Source organism: Podarcis liolepis, assembly GCF_965112155.1.
Source record: "Podarcis liolepis genome assembly, chromosome: 13".
Classification (NCBI taxonomy): Eukaryota; Metazoa; Chordata; class Lepidosauria; order Squamata; family Lacertidae; genus Podarcis; species Podarcis liolepis.
This window is the reverse complement of record NC_139573.1, coordinates 4,001,612-4,018,097: the sequence shown is the minus strand read 5'-3', so window position 1 is coordinate 4,018,097 and position 16,486 is coordinate 4,001,612. Positions and strand designations below refer to the sequence as shown.

Sequence of the window (16,486 nt, the reverse complement as noted above, 5' to 3'; positions counted from 1 at the left end):
TCTTCGTATGCAAGTTATTAATCCCTTGAACTGAAATTTTAAGGGAGGAATTATTCGGCAGACACAGTCTTGTGAAAATGGCAGGCTTATCCAGCCTTCGAACTCCAGCCTTGATAAAATAATAATAATAATAATCACCTGCATGGGCAAAAGAGATATTCTCAAATCCTCTGAAACCTTTCCAGTTTGTGGATTAGTGTCTGAGAAACAGCCTCTGTCCCAGATTTAAGATATGCGACAACATTTTGGCCTCTGCGGTGAAAAACAGGCGCTCACGGCTGAAGTTCGGTTGTTATGTCAATGCTTGAGAAGGGAAGACGTGTTTCTTTTCTTTCTTCATACCTGCGAACATTTGCTTGTGAGGGGAGAAGGCAGCAGAGAGGGGAGCGAGCCATGGATTCCCCGGATCCTGGGGTCGCCATCGTCCTTGCAGCAGCCGGGGCAGAAAGAGGGGAGGGCAGCGAAGACCCCGCTGGCGCAGAGGACGAAGGACCCTCCGACCAGGAACGAGGCGGTGAAGTCTCCCGTCAGGTCTCTCAGGAAACCTGGAGAAGAAGAGGAAGACAGTAGGAGGCTGCTAGATCTTGCTTTCGCCAGAACTCAGAGAACTTTGGGCAGGAGGCCTGGACTCGTGGCTAATGGCAAAACAGAACCGCCATGTTCAAGAGCAGTGTACCTTGACGCCTGGCAGGACCGGATCTAGGTGTGGTGGGGCCCTATGCTACTGAAGGTAATGGGGCCCTCTATACATCCAGCTGTCCTTTGTCAACAACAAATTGTCCCTGTTTTTGGTGTTGAATATATGCTATATGATCATTTATGGACCTAATAGGTACCGTATTTTTCGCCCTATAGGACGCACTTTTCCCCCTCCAAAAATGAAGGGGAAATCTGGGTGCGTCCTATGGGGCAAATGCAGGCTTTTGCTGAAGCTTGGAGAGCGAGAGGGGTCGGTGCGCACCCACCCCTCTCACTCTCTAGGCTTCGGGAACACATCCGCAGCCTAGGCAGCCCTACGGGAGGTCCCGCAGGGATGTCTAGGCTGTGGATAGCAGCCTGCTGCCCGGCGCGAGGGGCGCACTGAAGCAGAGCGCCCCCCGCGCTAGGCAGACATCCGCAGCGTGGGGAGCCTTGCAGGAGTTCCCCGCAAGGCTCCCCACGCTGCGGATAGCAGCCTGCCGCCCCGCAGGGGGGGCGCCCTGATGCAGAGCGCCCCTCGCGCGGGGCAAACATCGGCCAGCCCCACAAGCTCGGGGGACAGCAGGGAGGCGCAGCGCTGCCATCCCGCTGTTCCTCGACCTGGTTCTGTTTCCCCGACCTGCTTTTGGGGGGGAAATAAAGGGGGGGAATTTCCTTTATTTCCCCCCAAAAAAACTAGGTGCGTCCTATGGGACGAGCGTCCTATGGGACGAAAAATACGGTATCTAATGCTGTTTGCACATAAGAAAAGTTTATTCTTCCTTTACATTTTTTGGGGGGCCCCAAGAGAGTGGGGCCCTAAGCTATACCTTGTTTAGCTTATAGTGGCACCTGGCACATTCAAGTAAGGAGGAAACATGAGGCACAAAATTTGCATGGTGTTTGCATAACAGCCTCGGTCCAGTATACCTGAAGGGGCGGCTCCACCCCCATCGCTCTGCCCGGACACTGAGGTCCAGTTCTGAGGGTCTTCTGGCGGTTCCCTCATTGTGAGAAGTGAGGGAACCAGGCAGAGGGCCTTCTCAGCGGTGGCGCCCGCCCTATGGAACGCCCTCCCATCCGATGTCAAGGAAATAAACAACTATCTGACTTTTAGAAGACATCTAAAGTTTTTAATGTTTGGTGTTTTATTGTGTTTTTAATATTCTGTTGGAAGACACCCAGAGTGGCTGGGGAAACCCAGCCAGAATGGCAGAGTACAGTGGTGCCTCGCAAGACAAAAAGAATCCGTTCTGTGATTCTCTTCGTCTAGCGGTTTCTTCGTCTTGCGAAGCAAGCCCATTGACGGATTAGCGGATTAGCGCTATTAGCGGCTTTTAGCGGCTTATCTGCTGATCGGATCAGCTGATAAGCGGCTTAGCGGCTTAGAAAAGGGGGGGGGAGGAAAAAAAACCCGCAGGAACTCGCAAGGCATTGTCGTCTTGCGAAGCAAGCCCATAGGAGATTCGTTTTGCGAAGCACCTCCAAAACAGAAAACCCTTTCGTCTAGCGGGTTTTCCGTTTTGCGAGGCATTCGTCTTGTGGGGCACCAGTGTATAAAAATTATTATTATTATTATTATTATTATTATTATTATTATTATTATTATTAAAATGCATGGCTGGAAATTTAGCAACAATGGCAATAATTTAAACAGGGGTAATGCATCTCAGCCACCCAGAACTCTCTCCTTGTCTGGATGGAGGGCAGAGTGGTTGGGTGGGAACGTGTGTGAGGTCACTGGCTGAAGATGGGCCAGTCATGGCCTCCTGGTCCTAGCCTACCTCCCAGGGTTGCTGTGGTGATCCAACGAGGAAGGGGAGAACCAATCCCATTCCACCTTGAGCACCTTACAGGAAAAGGAGGGATAGGAATGCAGTGCTCCCGCCTTCGCACATTTGAAAAGCTAAGCAGGTGCCAGTGGGGTTTCAGATTGGATGGGGGATGTGTGTGTTGAGATCCCTGCATTGCAGGGGGTTGGACTGGATGTCCCCCGGGGTCCCTTCAAACTCTATGATTCTGTGACTATTTATACGCAGCCCATCTGGCTGGGCCGCCTCTGGGCAGCTTCCAGCCAAATATCAAAACACAACGAAACATCGAGCATTAAAAACTTCCCTACAGATACAGATAGGTAGCCGTGTTGGTCTGCCATAGTCAAAATAAAAAAAAATCCTTCCAGTAGCACACAAAAGCTCATACCAAGAACTAACTTAGTTGGTCTTTAAGGTGCTACTGGAAGGAATTTTTTTTATTTCCCTACAGAGTTCTAGATTCAGGTAGGTAGCCATGCTGGTCTGACACAGTAGAAATATATATATATATAATTTAAAAAACTGTCCAGTAGCACCTTAGGTAAAGGGTAAAGGGACCCCTGACCATTAGGTCCAGTCGTGACTGACTCTGGGGTTGCAGCGCTCATCTCGCTTTACTGGCCGAGGGAGCCGGCGTACAGCTTCTGGATCATGTGGCCAGCAGGACTAAGCCGCTTCTGGCGAACCAGAGCAGCGCATGGAAACACCGTTTACCTTCCCGCTGGAGTGGTACCTATTTATCTACTTGCACTTTTGACGTGCTTTCAAACTGCTAGGTTGGCAGGAGCAGGGACCGAGCAACGGGAGCTCACCCCGTCATTGCGGGGATTCGAACCGCCGACCTTCTGATCAGCAAGTGCTAGGCTCTGTGGTTTAACCCACAGCGCCACCCGCGTCCCTCTAAGTAGCACCTTAGAGACCAACTAATTTTGTTCTTGGTATGAGCTTTCATATATAATTCTGATTATAGATGTTGTGATCTTTTCTATGAACCCCCCCGAGACCTCCTGTTGTAATAATAATAATAATAATAATAATAATAATAATAATAATAATAATAATTGAGGTGTCCCTTACCAGAGAGAGGTGGGCCCAGCAGCCCCCCGACGCTCATGGCCATCAGACACAGCCCCGTGGCGTTGACCACGCGTGCCACGCCGACGATCTCAGGCAAGACCCCGAAGGCCACCGTGGCAAAACTGCCTGCGCTTGTGCCGTAGAGCAGGGCCAGTCCGAGGGCATCTGCGAAGGACGAGGCGAGCGGGAAGAGGAGGAGGCTGCAGGCGGTCAGTGCACTGCAGAGGACGAGGAGACGGGCCGGGGACAGGAGGCGCCGGTCAGCCAGGCCGCCGGCCAGCAGCCGGGCCAGAGCATCCGAGAGGGAGGCCGCGGACACGACGGCGGCGGCTTCGTAGGGTCCGAGGCCCATGGCTCGGCCGTAGGGCTCCAGGTGGACGTAAGGCGTGAAGTAGCCAGCGGCCAGTAGGGCGGCGCCGAGGGAGAAGACTGCAAAGCCCCTCTCGGCGAACAGGCCCAGGTCGAAGCCCGGTCCCGAGTGCGAGAGGTCGCCCCGCAGGCTCAGCGGGCGCAGGAGGGCCCCGCAGACCAAGAGGTGGAGGCCGAGGGCGGAGGTGGCGAGCAGAGCCCCTCGCCATGCCAGGGAGTCAGCCAGGAGCCTCAGCAGCGGGGAGAAGGCGAAGGAGGACAGTCCGTTGCCCGTCAGTGCCAGGCCCATCGCCAGGGATCGCCGAGACGAGAAGTAGCGTGAGAGGGTGCCCATGACGGGGGCGAAGGCCAGCGCCCAGCCGAAACCTGCGAGGGGAGAGAGGCTTTGGGTGGGCGAAGGAAACAGCAGGCAGCCGTGTTCTTGCCAGCAATAAATCCCTCTTTATTCAAAGATCTGCTCAGGACTGCCAGGCCTAATGAGCACAGCAGCTGTGGTCCTGCCCCTATGAGGCAGTTGTGGGGCTGAAGGTCCCTGTCTCCCCACAGCCATCTCAGTCCCCTCCTCTCCAGGTTTTCCCCAAGCATTCGGAGACTGCACCTGCCTGCAGCCAACCTATCCTCCGCCCTTTTCATGCCTCTTCTGGTTCCTGGGGAGACCAAGGGAGAGAGGAGCAGGTGGCAGCAGGAGAGGGAGACATTATTATCATAATTACTAAAGTCACAGATGACTCTGGGGTTGCGGTGCTCATCTCGCTTTATTGGCCGAGGGAGCCGGCGTACAGCTTCCAGGTCATGTGGCCAGCAGGACTGAGCCGCTTCTGGCGAACCAGAGCAGCGCACAGAAACGCCGTTTACCTTCCCGCCGGAGTGGTACCTATTTATCTACTTGCACTTTGAGGTGCTTTCGAACTGCTAGGTTGGCAGGAGCAGGGAACGTACAACGGGAGCTCACCCCGTCGCGGGGATTCGAACCGCTGACCTTCTGATCGGCAAGTCCTAGGCTCTGTGGTTTAACCCACAGCGCCACCCGTGTCCCACATCATAACTACTACTACTACTACTTTAATAATACTTATTTTATTATTTATACCCCATCCAGCTGGCTCTCCCCAGCCACCCTGGGCGACTCCCAACAGAGGACTAAAAACAGAATAAAACTTCAAAGGTTAAAAACTTCCCTAAACACTACGCTTATGTTTTGCCTCCTCCTTCATGCAGTGCGTAGTTAGACTGCGGAACTCCCTGCCACAGGAGGCGGAGGTGGCTGCCAGCTCGGGTGGCATCAGCAGAGGATCGGACAAGTTCGTGGGAGATAAGGCTCTGCTCTGCCTCCGCGGTCGGAAGCAGCGATCCTTCTGAACTCCACTTCCGGGGGGCAGCAGGAGGGGAAGGTGGACTCCATGCTCACTCACCTGTCAGAAAGCCCAGGGTGAGATACAGCTGGAGTAAGCTGGTGCTGAAGGAAGCCCAGAAGATGCCCAGAGAGGAGAGGAGGCCGCCCACCATGACCACCGGACGAGCTCCGAACCGCATGCTAGCAGCCGTACCAACGGGACCTGGGTGGAAAACGGGTGGAAGATGGTTGCAAAGGGTTAGGGCAGCCTCTTGGGTGTTTATTTTTGGACTACAAGTCCCATCATCCTGAGTCAGCATAATAGATTTTCGTGGATGATGGGAGTTGTAGTCCGACAACTTTTGGGGAGCCAAGGTTGACGAACATTGCCTTTTGGCAATCTGGTGTCCTCCAGATTTTTTGGGACTACAACTCCCATCATCCTCAGTCAGTGTAACCGATTTTCGTGGATGATGGGAGTTGTAGTCCGACAACTTTTGGGGAGCCAAGGTTGAAGAACGTTGCCTTTTGGCAATCTGGTGCCCTCCAGATTTTTTTGGACTACAACTCCCATCATCCTGAGTCAGCGTAACCGATTTTCGTGGATGATGGGAGTTGTAGTCCGACAACTTCTGGGGAGCCAAGGATGAAGAACACCGGCTTTTGGCAATCTGATTAGTTCCCTGACATCTTCTAGAGATTCCCCCCCCCAACCTCACGGTTACGGGTTAGTTTGTTTGGTTTTATATTAAACTGAAGGATTGAACCAAGGCAAGGATTGAATCTGTGGCGTTCTGCATGCAAATCAAACCCTGCCAAACCCTTCCCAGATTTGCTCTCAACCTCCGCCCCCTTTAATTTCATTATATTTAGAATATAATTAAAACATGACAGTGTGGGGATGTGAGATTAACAAGAAATGAGGAGCGCTGGGAGATTTTGTCCATTAGAAATAAGCTCTCATAGCATCCTAGAGTTGGGACCCCACGAGTCATCTAGCCCACCCCTTGCAAAGCAGGAATCTCAGATAAATGTGTTGCCTTCGCTCCGGAGACAGACCAGCTGATTCACTCAAAAATGAAGAGAAACGGGTGCCCTTTTTGTCTGGACAGACTTTTTACGGCTTAATTATTTGCCATTTCGCCTATTTGAACCCTGCACAGTTTTTCAGTATTTTGAGTTGTGTTCCAATATGGTTAAAAGGTTTGTTGCTTGAAAAGTATATTATTCTGCAAGCGGCCGCAACATCGCCGATACAAAAACTGGGATCCGGAGCAAAGGCGTCAACAGGCGTGGCCTTCTGGGTGGTGGCCCCATCTGGAAAACTTACTAGCCAGCTGCTGGGTTGCCAAGGCGATGGCCGTCACCCAGGAGACCTGGGCAGCGCTGGCGTCGAAAGCTTCCACCAGTTCTTCAAAGAGGATCCCCAGAGATCTCAAAACCCCGTAAGTGAGTGAGTTGGCCAGAAATCCCGAGAGGACGATCAGCCAACCCCAGCCCCCATCCGGAGGGTTTTCCAAAGGCAGCGACATCTCTCAGGGTCAGATTCCTAGAAGAGTCGAAGGAGAGGAGAGAGTGTTTTTGCAAAACACAGCCATAACCCACTGCTCTTTATAACTTCCACAAGACAAGGCTGCACATGTTCAGTGGGAATGTTGTGGCAGGGAGCAGCCGCCATTTCCGGTGCGCCTCTGACCCGGAAGTGCGCCGGAAATAGCTTGCGTTATTTGTGCATGTGCAAGCGTTATTCGTGCATGCGCAAGCATTATTTGCACACACACACGAGCGTTATTTGTGCATGCGCAAGTGTTATTTGCACATGCGCAAGCGTTATTTGTGTATGCACAAGTGTTATTTCTGGTGCACATCCGGGTCGGAGGAGGCCCGTGCGCATGTGCACAAGCTATGTCCGGTGCTCCTCCATCCCAGAAGTGCACCGGAAATGTGTGCGCACACGTATGGGCACGCGCTCCCCCGCCCTCCGGCCCACCGAGTGATAGGCGCTGGAGACACTGGCCCAAGGCGCGGTAAATTTGCTGACCCCTGATTTATAGCAATCGGGGCCGTCTTAACCATAGGTGCCAGGGGTGCGGGGCACCCGGGCACCGGGCTCTCAGGGGCGCCAGGCTGAGAGTCCAGGGCCCGAGAGTTGGAGTCCAGGGAAGAGCCCACCCATCGGTTTGAGCGCCACAGCGAGCTATTTTACTGCGAGCGGCTCTGTGCCATGAGTTTGGGGTGACTGAGCCAGCGAGGCACTGAGGCGGACAACTGGATCTGCCCTCCTGCGCGCTTGGGATTGGTGTAGGGCCCAGCACACGCTGCTTACACCACGAGGCGCCCGGCTTTGCTTAGTTGCTGGCGCCGATGCCTCAGGCTGGTTTGCTGCGCTGGGCTCCTTATGTTTCCTGTTTTCTTTTCCTGAGCAGAGATGAGCGTGGTGTCAGCTCCCTAAAAATGTTAACAACTTTGGGGTTCCTCGGACACTGAGGCCCTCGGAGCTGGACCTCAGTGTCTGACCTGAACGATGGGGGTGGAGACATTCCTTCAGGTCTACTGGGCCTTTGAGGCCGTTTAGGGCTTTCAAGGTCAGCACCAACACTTTGAATTGTCCCCTGAAACGTCCTGGGAGCCAATGTAGGTCTTTCAAGACTGGTGTTATGTTGTCTCGGCGGCCGCTGCCAGTCACCAGTCTAGCTGCCACATTCTGGATTAGTTCTGGGTCACCTTCAAAGGTCACCCCACATAGAGCGCATGGCAGTAGTCCAAGCAGGAGATGACCAGCGTATGCACCACCCTGGTGATACAGTCAACGGGCAGGGAGGGTCTCATCCTGCATACCAAATGGAGCTGGTAGACAGCTGCCCTGGACACAGAACTGACCTGCGCCTCCATGGACAGCGGTGAGTCCAGAATGACTCCCAGGCTGCGCACCTGGTCCTTCAGGGGCACAGTTGCCCCATTCAGGACCACAGAGTCCCACCCACCCGCCCACCTCCTGTCCCCCCAAAACAGTACTTCTGTCTTGTCAGGATTCAACCTCAATCCATTAGCCACCATCCATCCTCCAACCGCCTCCAGACACTCACACAGGACCTTCACCACCTTCACTGGTTCTGATTTGAAAGAGAGGTAGAGCTGGGTATCATCCGCATATTGATGGACACCCAGCCCAAACCCTCTGATGATCTCTCCCAGCGGTTGCATGTACCGTATTTTTCGTCCCATAGGACACTCCGTCCCATAGGACGCACCTGGTTTTTGGGGGGGGGAATAAAGGGGGGGGAAATTCCTTTATTTCTCCCCCAAAAGCAGGTCGGGGAAACAGAACCAGGTTGAGGAACAGCAGGATGGCAGCGCTGCGCCTCCCTGCTGTCCCCCGAGTGTCTGCCCGGCGCTCGGGGCGCTCTGCATCAGGGCGCCCCGCCCGCCGGGCGGCAGGCTGCTATCCGCAGCCTAGACATCCCTGCGGGACCTCCCGCAGGGCTGCCTAGGCTGCTGATGTCTTCCTGAAGCCTGGAGAGCGAGAAGGGTCGGTGCGCACTGACCCCTCTCGCTCTCCAAGCTTCAGCAAAAGCCTGCATTCGCCCCATAGGACGCACCCAGATTTCCCCTTCATTTTTGGAGGGGGAAAAGTGCGTCCTATAGGGCGAAAAATACTGTAGATGTTGAAAAGCTTGGGGGAGAGGACGGAACCCTGAGTCTCATCTTGGCCAGCAGCAACGCATCAGGAGCTGAGTGCGCCCCCTGCTGGAAGGAGCTGGCGAGGCAGGGAGTCTGCCCCCCCCCAAAAAAACGCCCACCTGGTTAAATTCTCCAAACCAGCGTTTCCCACGGCGCAGGTGGGTCGCGCAGGCTTCGCACGGGAGCCCCATAAAATCCCCTGTGATCAGGCGGCGTGCGTGCATTCGCGTGAGCAAAATCTCGGAGAGGGGGCTTTGAAAGTACTATAAATATTTCACCAAATGGCACATTAAATAGGGACGCTTCGCTCGGCTGCTCCGAGTAATGGGCACAAAACAAGCCAACTTGCAGTTCGGAGGCACGAAATCGGTGGCTGCCAAGAAAACGGAGAGGTCCAGAATTCATGGGGCAATAAATTGATGGGTCAGCATATCAAAGGATATCTATAGAGCAAAAAACCTGGGAAACATAGTTCTGTGTGCACCCAGCGTGGCCACAATTCTCCTATATAGCAGGTGTTCTCAAAGTAAGGGGGGTGGGCTCAGGAGAGGCAAATGACTATCAGGCTTTGAAAAGTTGGCATCATTTGGACCACGTTCATCCCTTTTGTGGAATTAATGGAAATAAATAGTTTTAACGGGAATAAATGCGCAATTCGTTGTTTAGGTTTGGGATTTTGCTGTGCCGTTCTCTTCCTTGAGAGGGTCGTGCAAACTGATAGTCCGAATAGCGCTTTTTATGGCACCAAGTTGCGGGGGGGCGCGCGCAAAAAGTGTGGGACCCTCTGCGGTATAGTATCATGGCGACCCCCCAATCAAAACCTGCATTTGTCAAAATCAACACACACACACCCCATGGTCTAAAGCCAAATACTCCCCCCCCCAAAAGCTGCTCACTGATTATACAAGGCAGTGCTTAAATCTTTAATCCGGAGACTCAAGGGGCAGTTTGGAACTGGTTAGTTCAGGTGTATTGTAACCCAACTCTCCTGGGAAACCTCCTTTTTTTTGGTGGGGGGGGGGGAGATGATTTGTGGCGGCTGAGAAGAGAGAAGCCTTCTGGGCTGCATAAACTGGGGTGGGGGCAAATCTCAGGACAGGGAAATGAGCAAGGGAGAGAATATAAAGTTTGGTAGGGGTCGCCAGGACGCAGAAGAGGGGGAACCCACGAGGGGGTTTGCAACCAAGAAGGGAGTGGGTGGGATGCAAGACCCCCCCCCCCATTTTAACAGGGACCGAAGGGGGGGTCTCAATAATATAAGATGGAAACTTTTGAAGACCCCCCCTCCCCCAAACTGGTGGGATTTTTGTGGGGCGTATTCTGCAGTGCGTCATATCGGTTCAATAACAGCGCATTAGAGATGGATTCATACTGGTCGGTCCACACATAATTATTGGGCTTGGGGGGGGGTCCCTCTTATCCTATAAGCGCAGCAAAAGTGGGACACCGCCCCCACCCCCTTCCCGGAACATTTGCGGTGTGAAAAGTTGCAGGATACCCGCAGGAAGACCAGCACCGATTGGAAACGAAGTTGTTTCCGCGCTGAAAGTTTCGGAAACAGTGTCGAAAGGGGATTTACGTATAACCACCCCGATAGCATCATGAACTCAGATATTTTTTTTTAAGAACGTCTGGAGGGGCCCTGAAATTATGGGATGGGGCTGGAGGGGGGTGTCATGAGCCAGGCACTAACGGGAGCTCCCCTCTCCATCACATCTGAGATCTTTGCTGGTTTCCTGATCCTACCCCACCCCACCCCGTCCTCCGTATTTTACCTGCGACAGGTGAGAGAGGATGCTGTGGGAAGGAGCCTCGTCCTCTGCGGCAACGGCCAGCCCAGAGGTATCCTGAGCCGTGAGAAGGCTTCCCCTTTTCCCCATGGAGGAGCTGGGACGGCCGCCTTTTAAAAGGTCCCAGCCGGATGGGCATGACTCTGGCTGGAAGCGAAGGCGGATCCTGTTCCCGCCCCGCAAGGGAGTTGGTTGCTGCCTTGCAGTTGCCAAACAAAGAGACTCCTAAGCATTTCTCAGCTGCCCAAGAGGCAGGCTTCTCTGTCTCCTTGCAATCCCGTGTCCTGCGGGGAGGCTGCACCTGTTGGGTACCTGCCTGTTGCTTCGTCGGGAAAGGCACAAGGCTACTGCCCGGTTCTGTTCTAATAACAATAACAATAATGAGTGTCTGGAGGTGGTTGGAGGATGGATGGCAGCTAACAGATTGAGGTTGAACCACAAGACAGAAGTACTATTTTGGGGGGACAGGAGGCGGTCAGGTGTGGGGGACTCCCTGGTCCTGAATGGGGCAACTGTGCCCCTGAAGGACCAGGTTTGCAGCCTGGGAGTCATTTTGGACTCACAGCTGTCCATGGAGGCACAGGCCAATTCTGTGTCCGTGGCAGCTGTCTACCAGCTCCATCTGGTACGCAGTATGAGACCCTCCCTGCCCACAGACTGTCTGGCCAGAGTGGCGCATGCTCTGGTTATCTCCCGCTTGGACTACTGCAATGCGCTCTACGTGGGGCTACCTTTGAAGGTGACCCGGAAACTGCAACTAATCCAGAATGCGGCAGCTAGACTGGTGACTGGGAGCGGCCGCCAAGACCATATAACACCAGTCTTGAAAGACCATATTGGCTCCCAGGATGTTTCTGAGCACAATTAAAAGTGTTGGTGCTGACCTTTAAAGCCCTAAACGGCCTTGGTCCAGTATACCTGAAGGAGCGTCTCCACCCCCATCATTCAGCCCGGACACTGAGGTCCAGCTCCGAGGGCCTTCTGGCTGTTCCCTCCTTGTGAGAAGTGAGGTGACAGGGAACCAGGCAGAGGGCCTTCTTGGTGGTGTCGCCCGCCCTGTGGAATGCCCTCCCATTAGATGTCAAGGAAATAAACTACTATCTGACTTTTAGAAGACATCTGAAGGCAGCCCTGTATCCGGAGGTTTTTAACATTTGATGTTTTGAATGTTCTGTTGGAAGCCGCCCAGAGTGGCTGGGGAAACCCAGCCAGATGGGCGGGGTAGAATTAAAATTATCATCATCATCATTCATTTCATTAATTTTGCAATCATTTTAACCTTTCAAAACTTGACTTCCATCCCCCTCTTTCCACGCTTCCTTAAATTTATTTTTAATATCTTCCGCATTTCCAAATTCAATTAATTTGCTCGTTTATTTTATTTATATACTCTTATTAAACTGCAGGTTATTACAATAATCCTGCCAGTGTTCTTATCTGTTTACAATTTATCTGTAAATATTCAATTAAGCATTTGCATGCTGTTATATATGAAAAAGTTTATCTTGATTTCTTATTCTTCTGGTACATTTTGCCATTTCTGCATATTCCATAAGTTTTTGTAGCCAGTCTTCCTTTGCTGGGACTTCTGCTTCTTTCCATTTTGGGGCAAGTAACATTCTTGGGCGCCTGCCTGCTGCCTGTTCTGAAATGCAGTGATGCCAAAGTGAGACTAGGAATTAAAGTCAGTTAAGACATCTCCCCCAGCGTAGCGCAGGGTCTCAGTTAAGCCATAATAGCACGGAGGCAGAACCTCAGAAATCTGTTGCAGGGCTGCGACTTGATCCTGGCATGATGCACAGGGATGCAAAACGAGAGCTCCACTGAGCACGTGCAGAGAGCTGCTGCTTCTTTCTTCTTTGGCGACCCCTCATAGCCGAGTAAGATTGACTTCCATAAACACAGTTTTAACAGTGAGTCCGTAGGTGACTGTGGAGGTCAATTCTGGACCCACACGTCCTTCCACAGTAGGGACATTGGTTTCCAGGCAGGAGTTGATCACAGTGTGGATTTGCCAAACGTGCCTTCCTCCTAGCACGTTTCTTCCTTGTGTGCTGAGTTCGAGTGTCTTCAAAGCCCACAACACCTTTGGTAAAGGCTGTTCTCTAACTGGAGCACTCGCAGGCCAGTGCAGTGGCGTAGCGTGGGTTGTCAGCACCTGGGACAAGGCAAGTAATTTGCGCCCCCTAACCCGTGGATTTGTGCCCCCTAACCCCCAGGTGTTGCGCCCGGTGCGGCCGGCCCCCCCTGCACCCCCCACGCTACGCCACTGGGCCAGTGTTTCCCAGTTGTCAGTGTGTATACTCCATTTTTAAAGATTTGCCTTGAGAGAGTCTTTAAACCTCTTGTTGACCACCAGCATTACGCTTAGGGACACGGATGGCGCTGTGGGTTAAACCACTGAGTCTAGGACTTGCTGATCAGAAGGTTGGCGGTTCGAATCCCCGCGACGGGGTGAGCTCCCGTTGCTCGGTCCCTGCTCCTGCCTACCTAGCAGTTCAAAAGCACGTCAAAGTGCAAGTAGATAAATAGGTACCGCTCAGGCAGGAAGGTAAACGGCGTTTCCGTGCGCTGCTCTGGTTCGCCAGAAGCGGCTTAGTCCTGCTGGCCACATGACCCAGAAGCTGTATGCCGGCTCCCTCGGCCAGTAAAGCGAGATGAGCATCGCAACCCGAGATTCGGCCACGACTGGACCTAATGGTCAGGGGTCCCTTTACCTTTACCTTTAGCATACGTTTGGAATAGAGTAGTTGCTTTGGAAGACGATCATCAGGCATCCGAGTCCTAGCACAATTGCCTTGGCCCTGGGCTCAGCTATGAAACCCTCGCTGGTTTAGCCCTGGGCCAATTGCTCAGCAGGAATATAGCAGCAGCTAGGGAGCTCAGTCGGTAGAGTGTGAGACGCATCTCAGGGTTGTGGGTTCGAGACCCACGTCGCATTGCAGGGGGTTGCACTACTTGATCCTTGTGGCCCCTTGCAACTCAATGCCAATCACCCATCCCCACCTTCCCACTATATATAATGGTCTGGTAACTTCTTTTTCAATGTTATCTGAAGAAGTGTGCATGCACACAAAAGCTTATACCCAGAACATACTTAGTTGGTCTCTAAGGTCGGTGCTACTGGACATTTTTTTATTATTTCGACTACATCAGAGCAACGCGGCTACCTACCTGAGCCCTTAGTCTACAGAGTCAGACCACCGGTTGGTTTGCAGAATAACAGAGTATTAAATGTTTAATAATAATAATAATAATAATAATAATAATAATAATAATAATAATTTTAGAGAGGACGTTCCTCTCCTGAATGCTGTCCTCTACTGCACATGCCCGGGTTTTATCCAAATACAGTGGTACCTTGGTTCTCAAACTTAGTCCATTCCGAAACCAAAGCGTTCCAAAACCGAGGTGTGCTTTCCCATAGAAAGTAATGCAAAACGGATTAATCTGTTCCAGACTTTTAAAAACAATCCCTAGAACAGAAATTACACATGAATTTTACTATCTGACGAGACCATGGATCCATAAAATGAAAGCAATAAGCAATGTACTGCAGTCACCCAACCAATCCATCAGTAGCTGGACTGGGTTCCACACAGTCACAAGAAGAAAATGAAGAAGAGCTGCAAAAACAAAAATGGAAAATAAATAGCAAAAACAGACAAACCTCAGCAGAACACTCAAATCGGAAGCATAACACTCAAAAAAGAGCACGTTCGGCTTCTGAAAAATGTTTGCAAACCAGAACACTTACTTCCGGGTTTGCCGGGTTTGGGTTCCAAGTTGTTTGAGTACCAAGGCGTTTGAGAACCAAGGGATCACTGTATTAGCTGGACTCAGAGCAGACCCTTTGCAGTGAATGGGCATGTCTAAGTTAGGTCTATCGATTTCAATGGGTCTACTCTGAGTAGAATTACCCCCTCCCCCTTTAACAGCACCTGGCCAGCAGTTTGAACGGGCACACAGGTCACTTGGTGTCTTTCTGCTCTATATCATAGAATTGTAGAGTTGGGACCCCCAGAGGTCATCCAGACCAACCCCCTTCAATGCAGGAATCTCAGCTAAAGCTTCCCTGACAGACGGCCATCCAACCTCTGCTTTAAAAACCACCAAGGAAGGAGAGCTTACCACCTTCTGATATTATTATTATTATTATTATTATTATTATTATTATTATTTACAGAAGGACATAATAATTTATTACTTATACCCCACCCATCTGACCGGGCTGCCTCAGTCACTCTGGCCAGCTTCCAACAGAATATAAAAGAAAACAGTGAAACATCAGACATTAAAAACTTCCTGATACAGGGCTGCCTTCAGAAAGACGTAGAAACTGGCTTTCAATTATATGTCTGTATCAATTACATGATGCAATTTTACATCCGGGTGTGTATGTGTGTCTTTTTTTGTGTTATCAAGCACCGTCCCACAAAGCAGGGAGTCTCTCCAAAGCCCTACCTCATGGGTAGGCAAACTAAGACCTGGGGGCCAGATCCGGCCCAATCGCCTTCTCAATCCGGCCCGTGGATGGTCAGGGAATCAGCATGTTTTTACCTGAGTAGAATGTGTGCTTTTATTTAAAATGCATCTCTGGGTTATTTGTGGGGCATCATAATAATAGTAGTAGTAGTAATAATAATAATAATAATAATAATAATAATAATAATAATAATATACCCCGCCCATCTGGCCAAGTCTCCCCAGCCACACTGGGCATTAAATATTAAAAATTTCCCTGAACAGGGCTGCCTTCAGATGTCTTTTAAAAAGAAGATAGCTGCTTATTTCCTTCACATCTGGTGGGAGGGCATTCCACAGGGCGGGTGCCACCACCGAGAAGGCCCATTGTCTGGTTCCCTGCAACCTCACTTCTCGCAGGGAGGGAACCGCCAGAAGGCCCTCGGAGCTGGACCTCAGTGTCCGGGCAGAACGATGGGGGGTGGAGACGCTCCTTCAGGTCTACTGGGCCTTTGAGGCCATTTAGGGCTTTCAAGGTCAGCACCAACACTTTGAATTGTGCTCAGAAACATACTGGGAGCCAGTGTAGGTCTTTCAAGACCAGTGTTATGTGGTCTCCCAGTCACCAGTCTAGCTGCCGCATTCTGGATTAGTTGCAGTTTCTGGGTCACTTTCAAAGGTAGCCCCACATAGAGCGCATTGCAGTAGTCCATAGGAATTTGTTCATATTTTTTTTCCAAAATATAGTCCGGCCCCCACAAGGTCTGAGGGACAGTGGACCGGCCCCCTGCTGAAAAAGTTTGCTGACCCCTGCACCTGGCTATGCCATCAGGGATTGTCCTGCATGCAAAACACTCGGCTACCACCTTTCCCCTCACTTCCCGGGGGACACGCCCCACTCTGCAGGGCTCTTGTGAGGATAACAAAATAGGGTTCTGCCCTGTGTGCGCCACCCCAAATTCTTGGAGAAAAGGATGGGATACAAAGTGAATGAACGCCAGCGTCAGCGTACAGCTCCCTCCTTTACACACCTGGGATCAGGACAATTTATTTCGGGCAATGTAAACTTTGGAAAAAAAGACGCCTGCTTTTTGGCAGAAAAGCAATGACAAACCTAGACAGCATCTTAAAAAGCAGAGACATCACCTTGCCAACAAAGGTCCCTATAGTTAAAGCTCTGGTTTTCCCAGTAGTGATGTATGGAAGTGAGAGCTGGACCATAAAGAAGGCTGATCACCGAAGAATGGATGCTTTTGAATTCTGGTGCTGGAGGAGACTCT

The 16,486-nt window shown here is 51.6% G+C and overlaps 1 protein-coding gene and 1 long non-coding RNA gene across 2 annotated transcripts in view; both read right to left on the bottom strand.

Annotated features, from left to right (window-relative positions):
- LOC310692270 overlaps positions 1 to 7,940 on the bottom strand; it is a 71,122-nt gene extending 63,182 nt beyond the window's left edge. Inside the window, exon 1 of the long non-coding RNA XR_014518700.1 lies at positions 7,789 to 7,940. This is a non-coding gene — a long non-coding RNA (uncharacterized lncRNA). The remainder of the gene's footprint in view (positions 1 to 7,788) is intronic.
- On the bottom strand, positions 73 to 6,818 carry SLC16A11 (solute carrier family 16 member 11). The gene is made up of 4 exons (XM_083472742.1): positions 6,602 to 6,818; positions 5,351 to 5,494; positions 3,570 to 4,304; positions 73 to 545 (listed from the first exon to the last, which is right to left on the bottom strand). The coding sequence occupies exons 1-4, from the start codon at positions 6,801 to 6,803 to the stop codon at positions 337 to 339; spliced, it is 1,290 nt and encodes a 429-aa protein (XP_083328868.1). The 5' UTR covers positions 6,804 to 6,818; the 3' UTR covers positions 73 to 336.
- Positions 7,941 to 16,486: the final 8,546 nt, after the last annotated feature.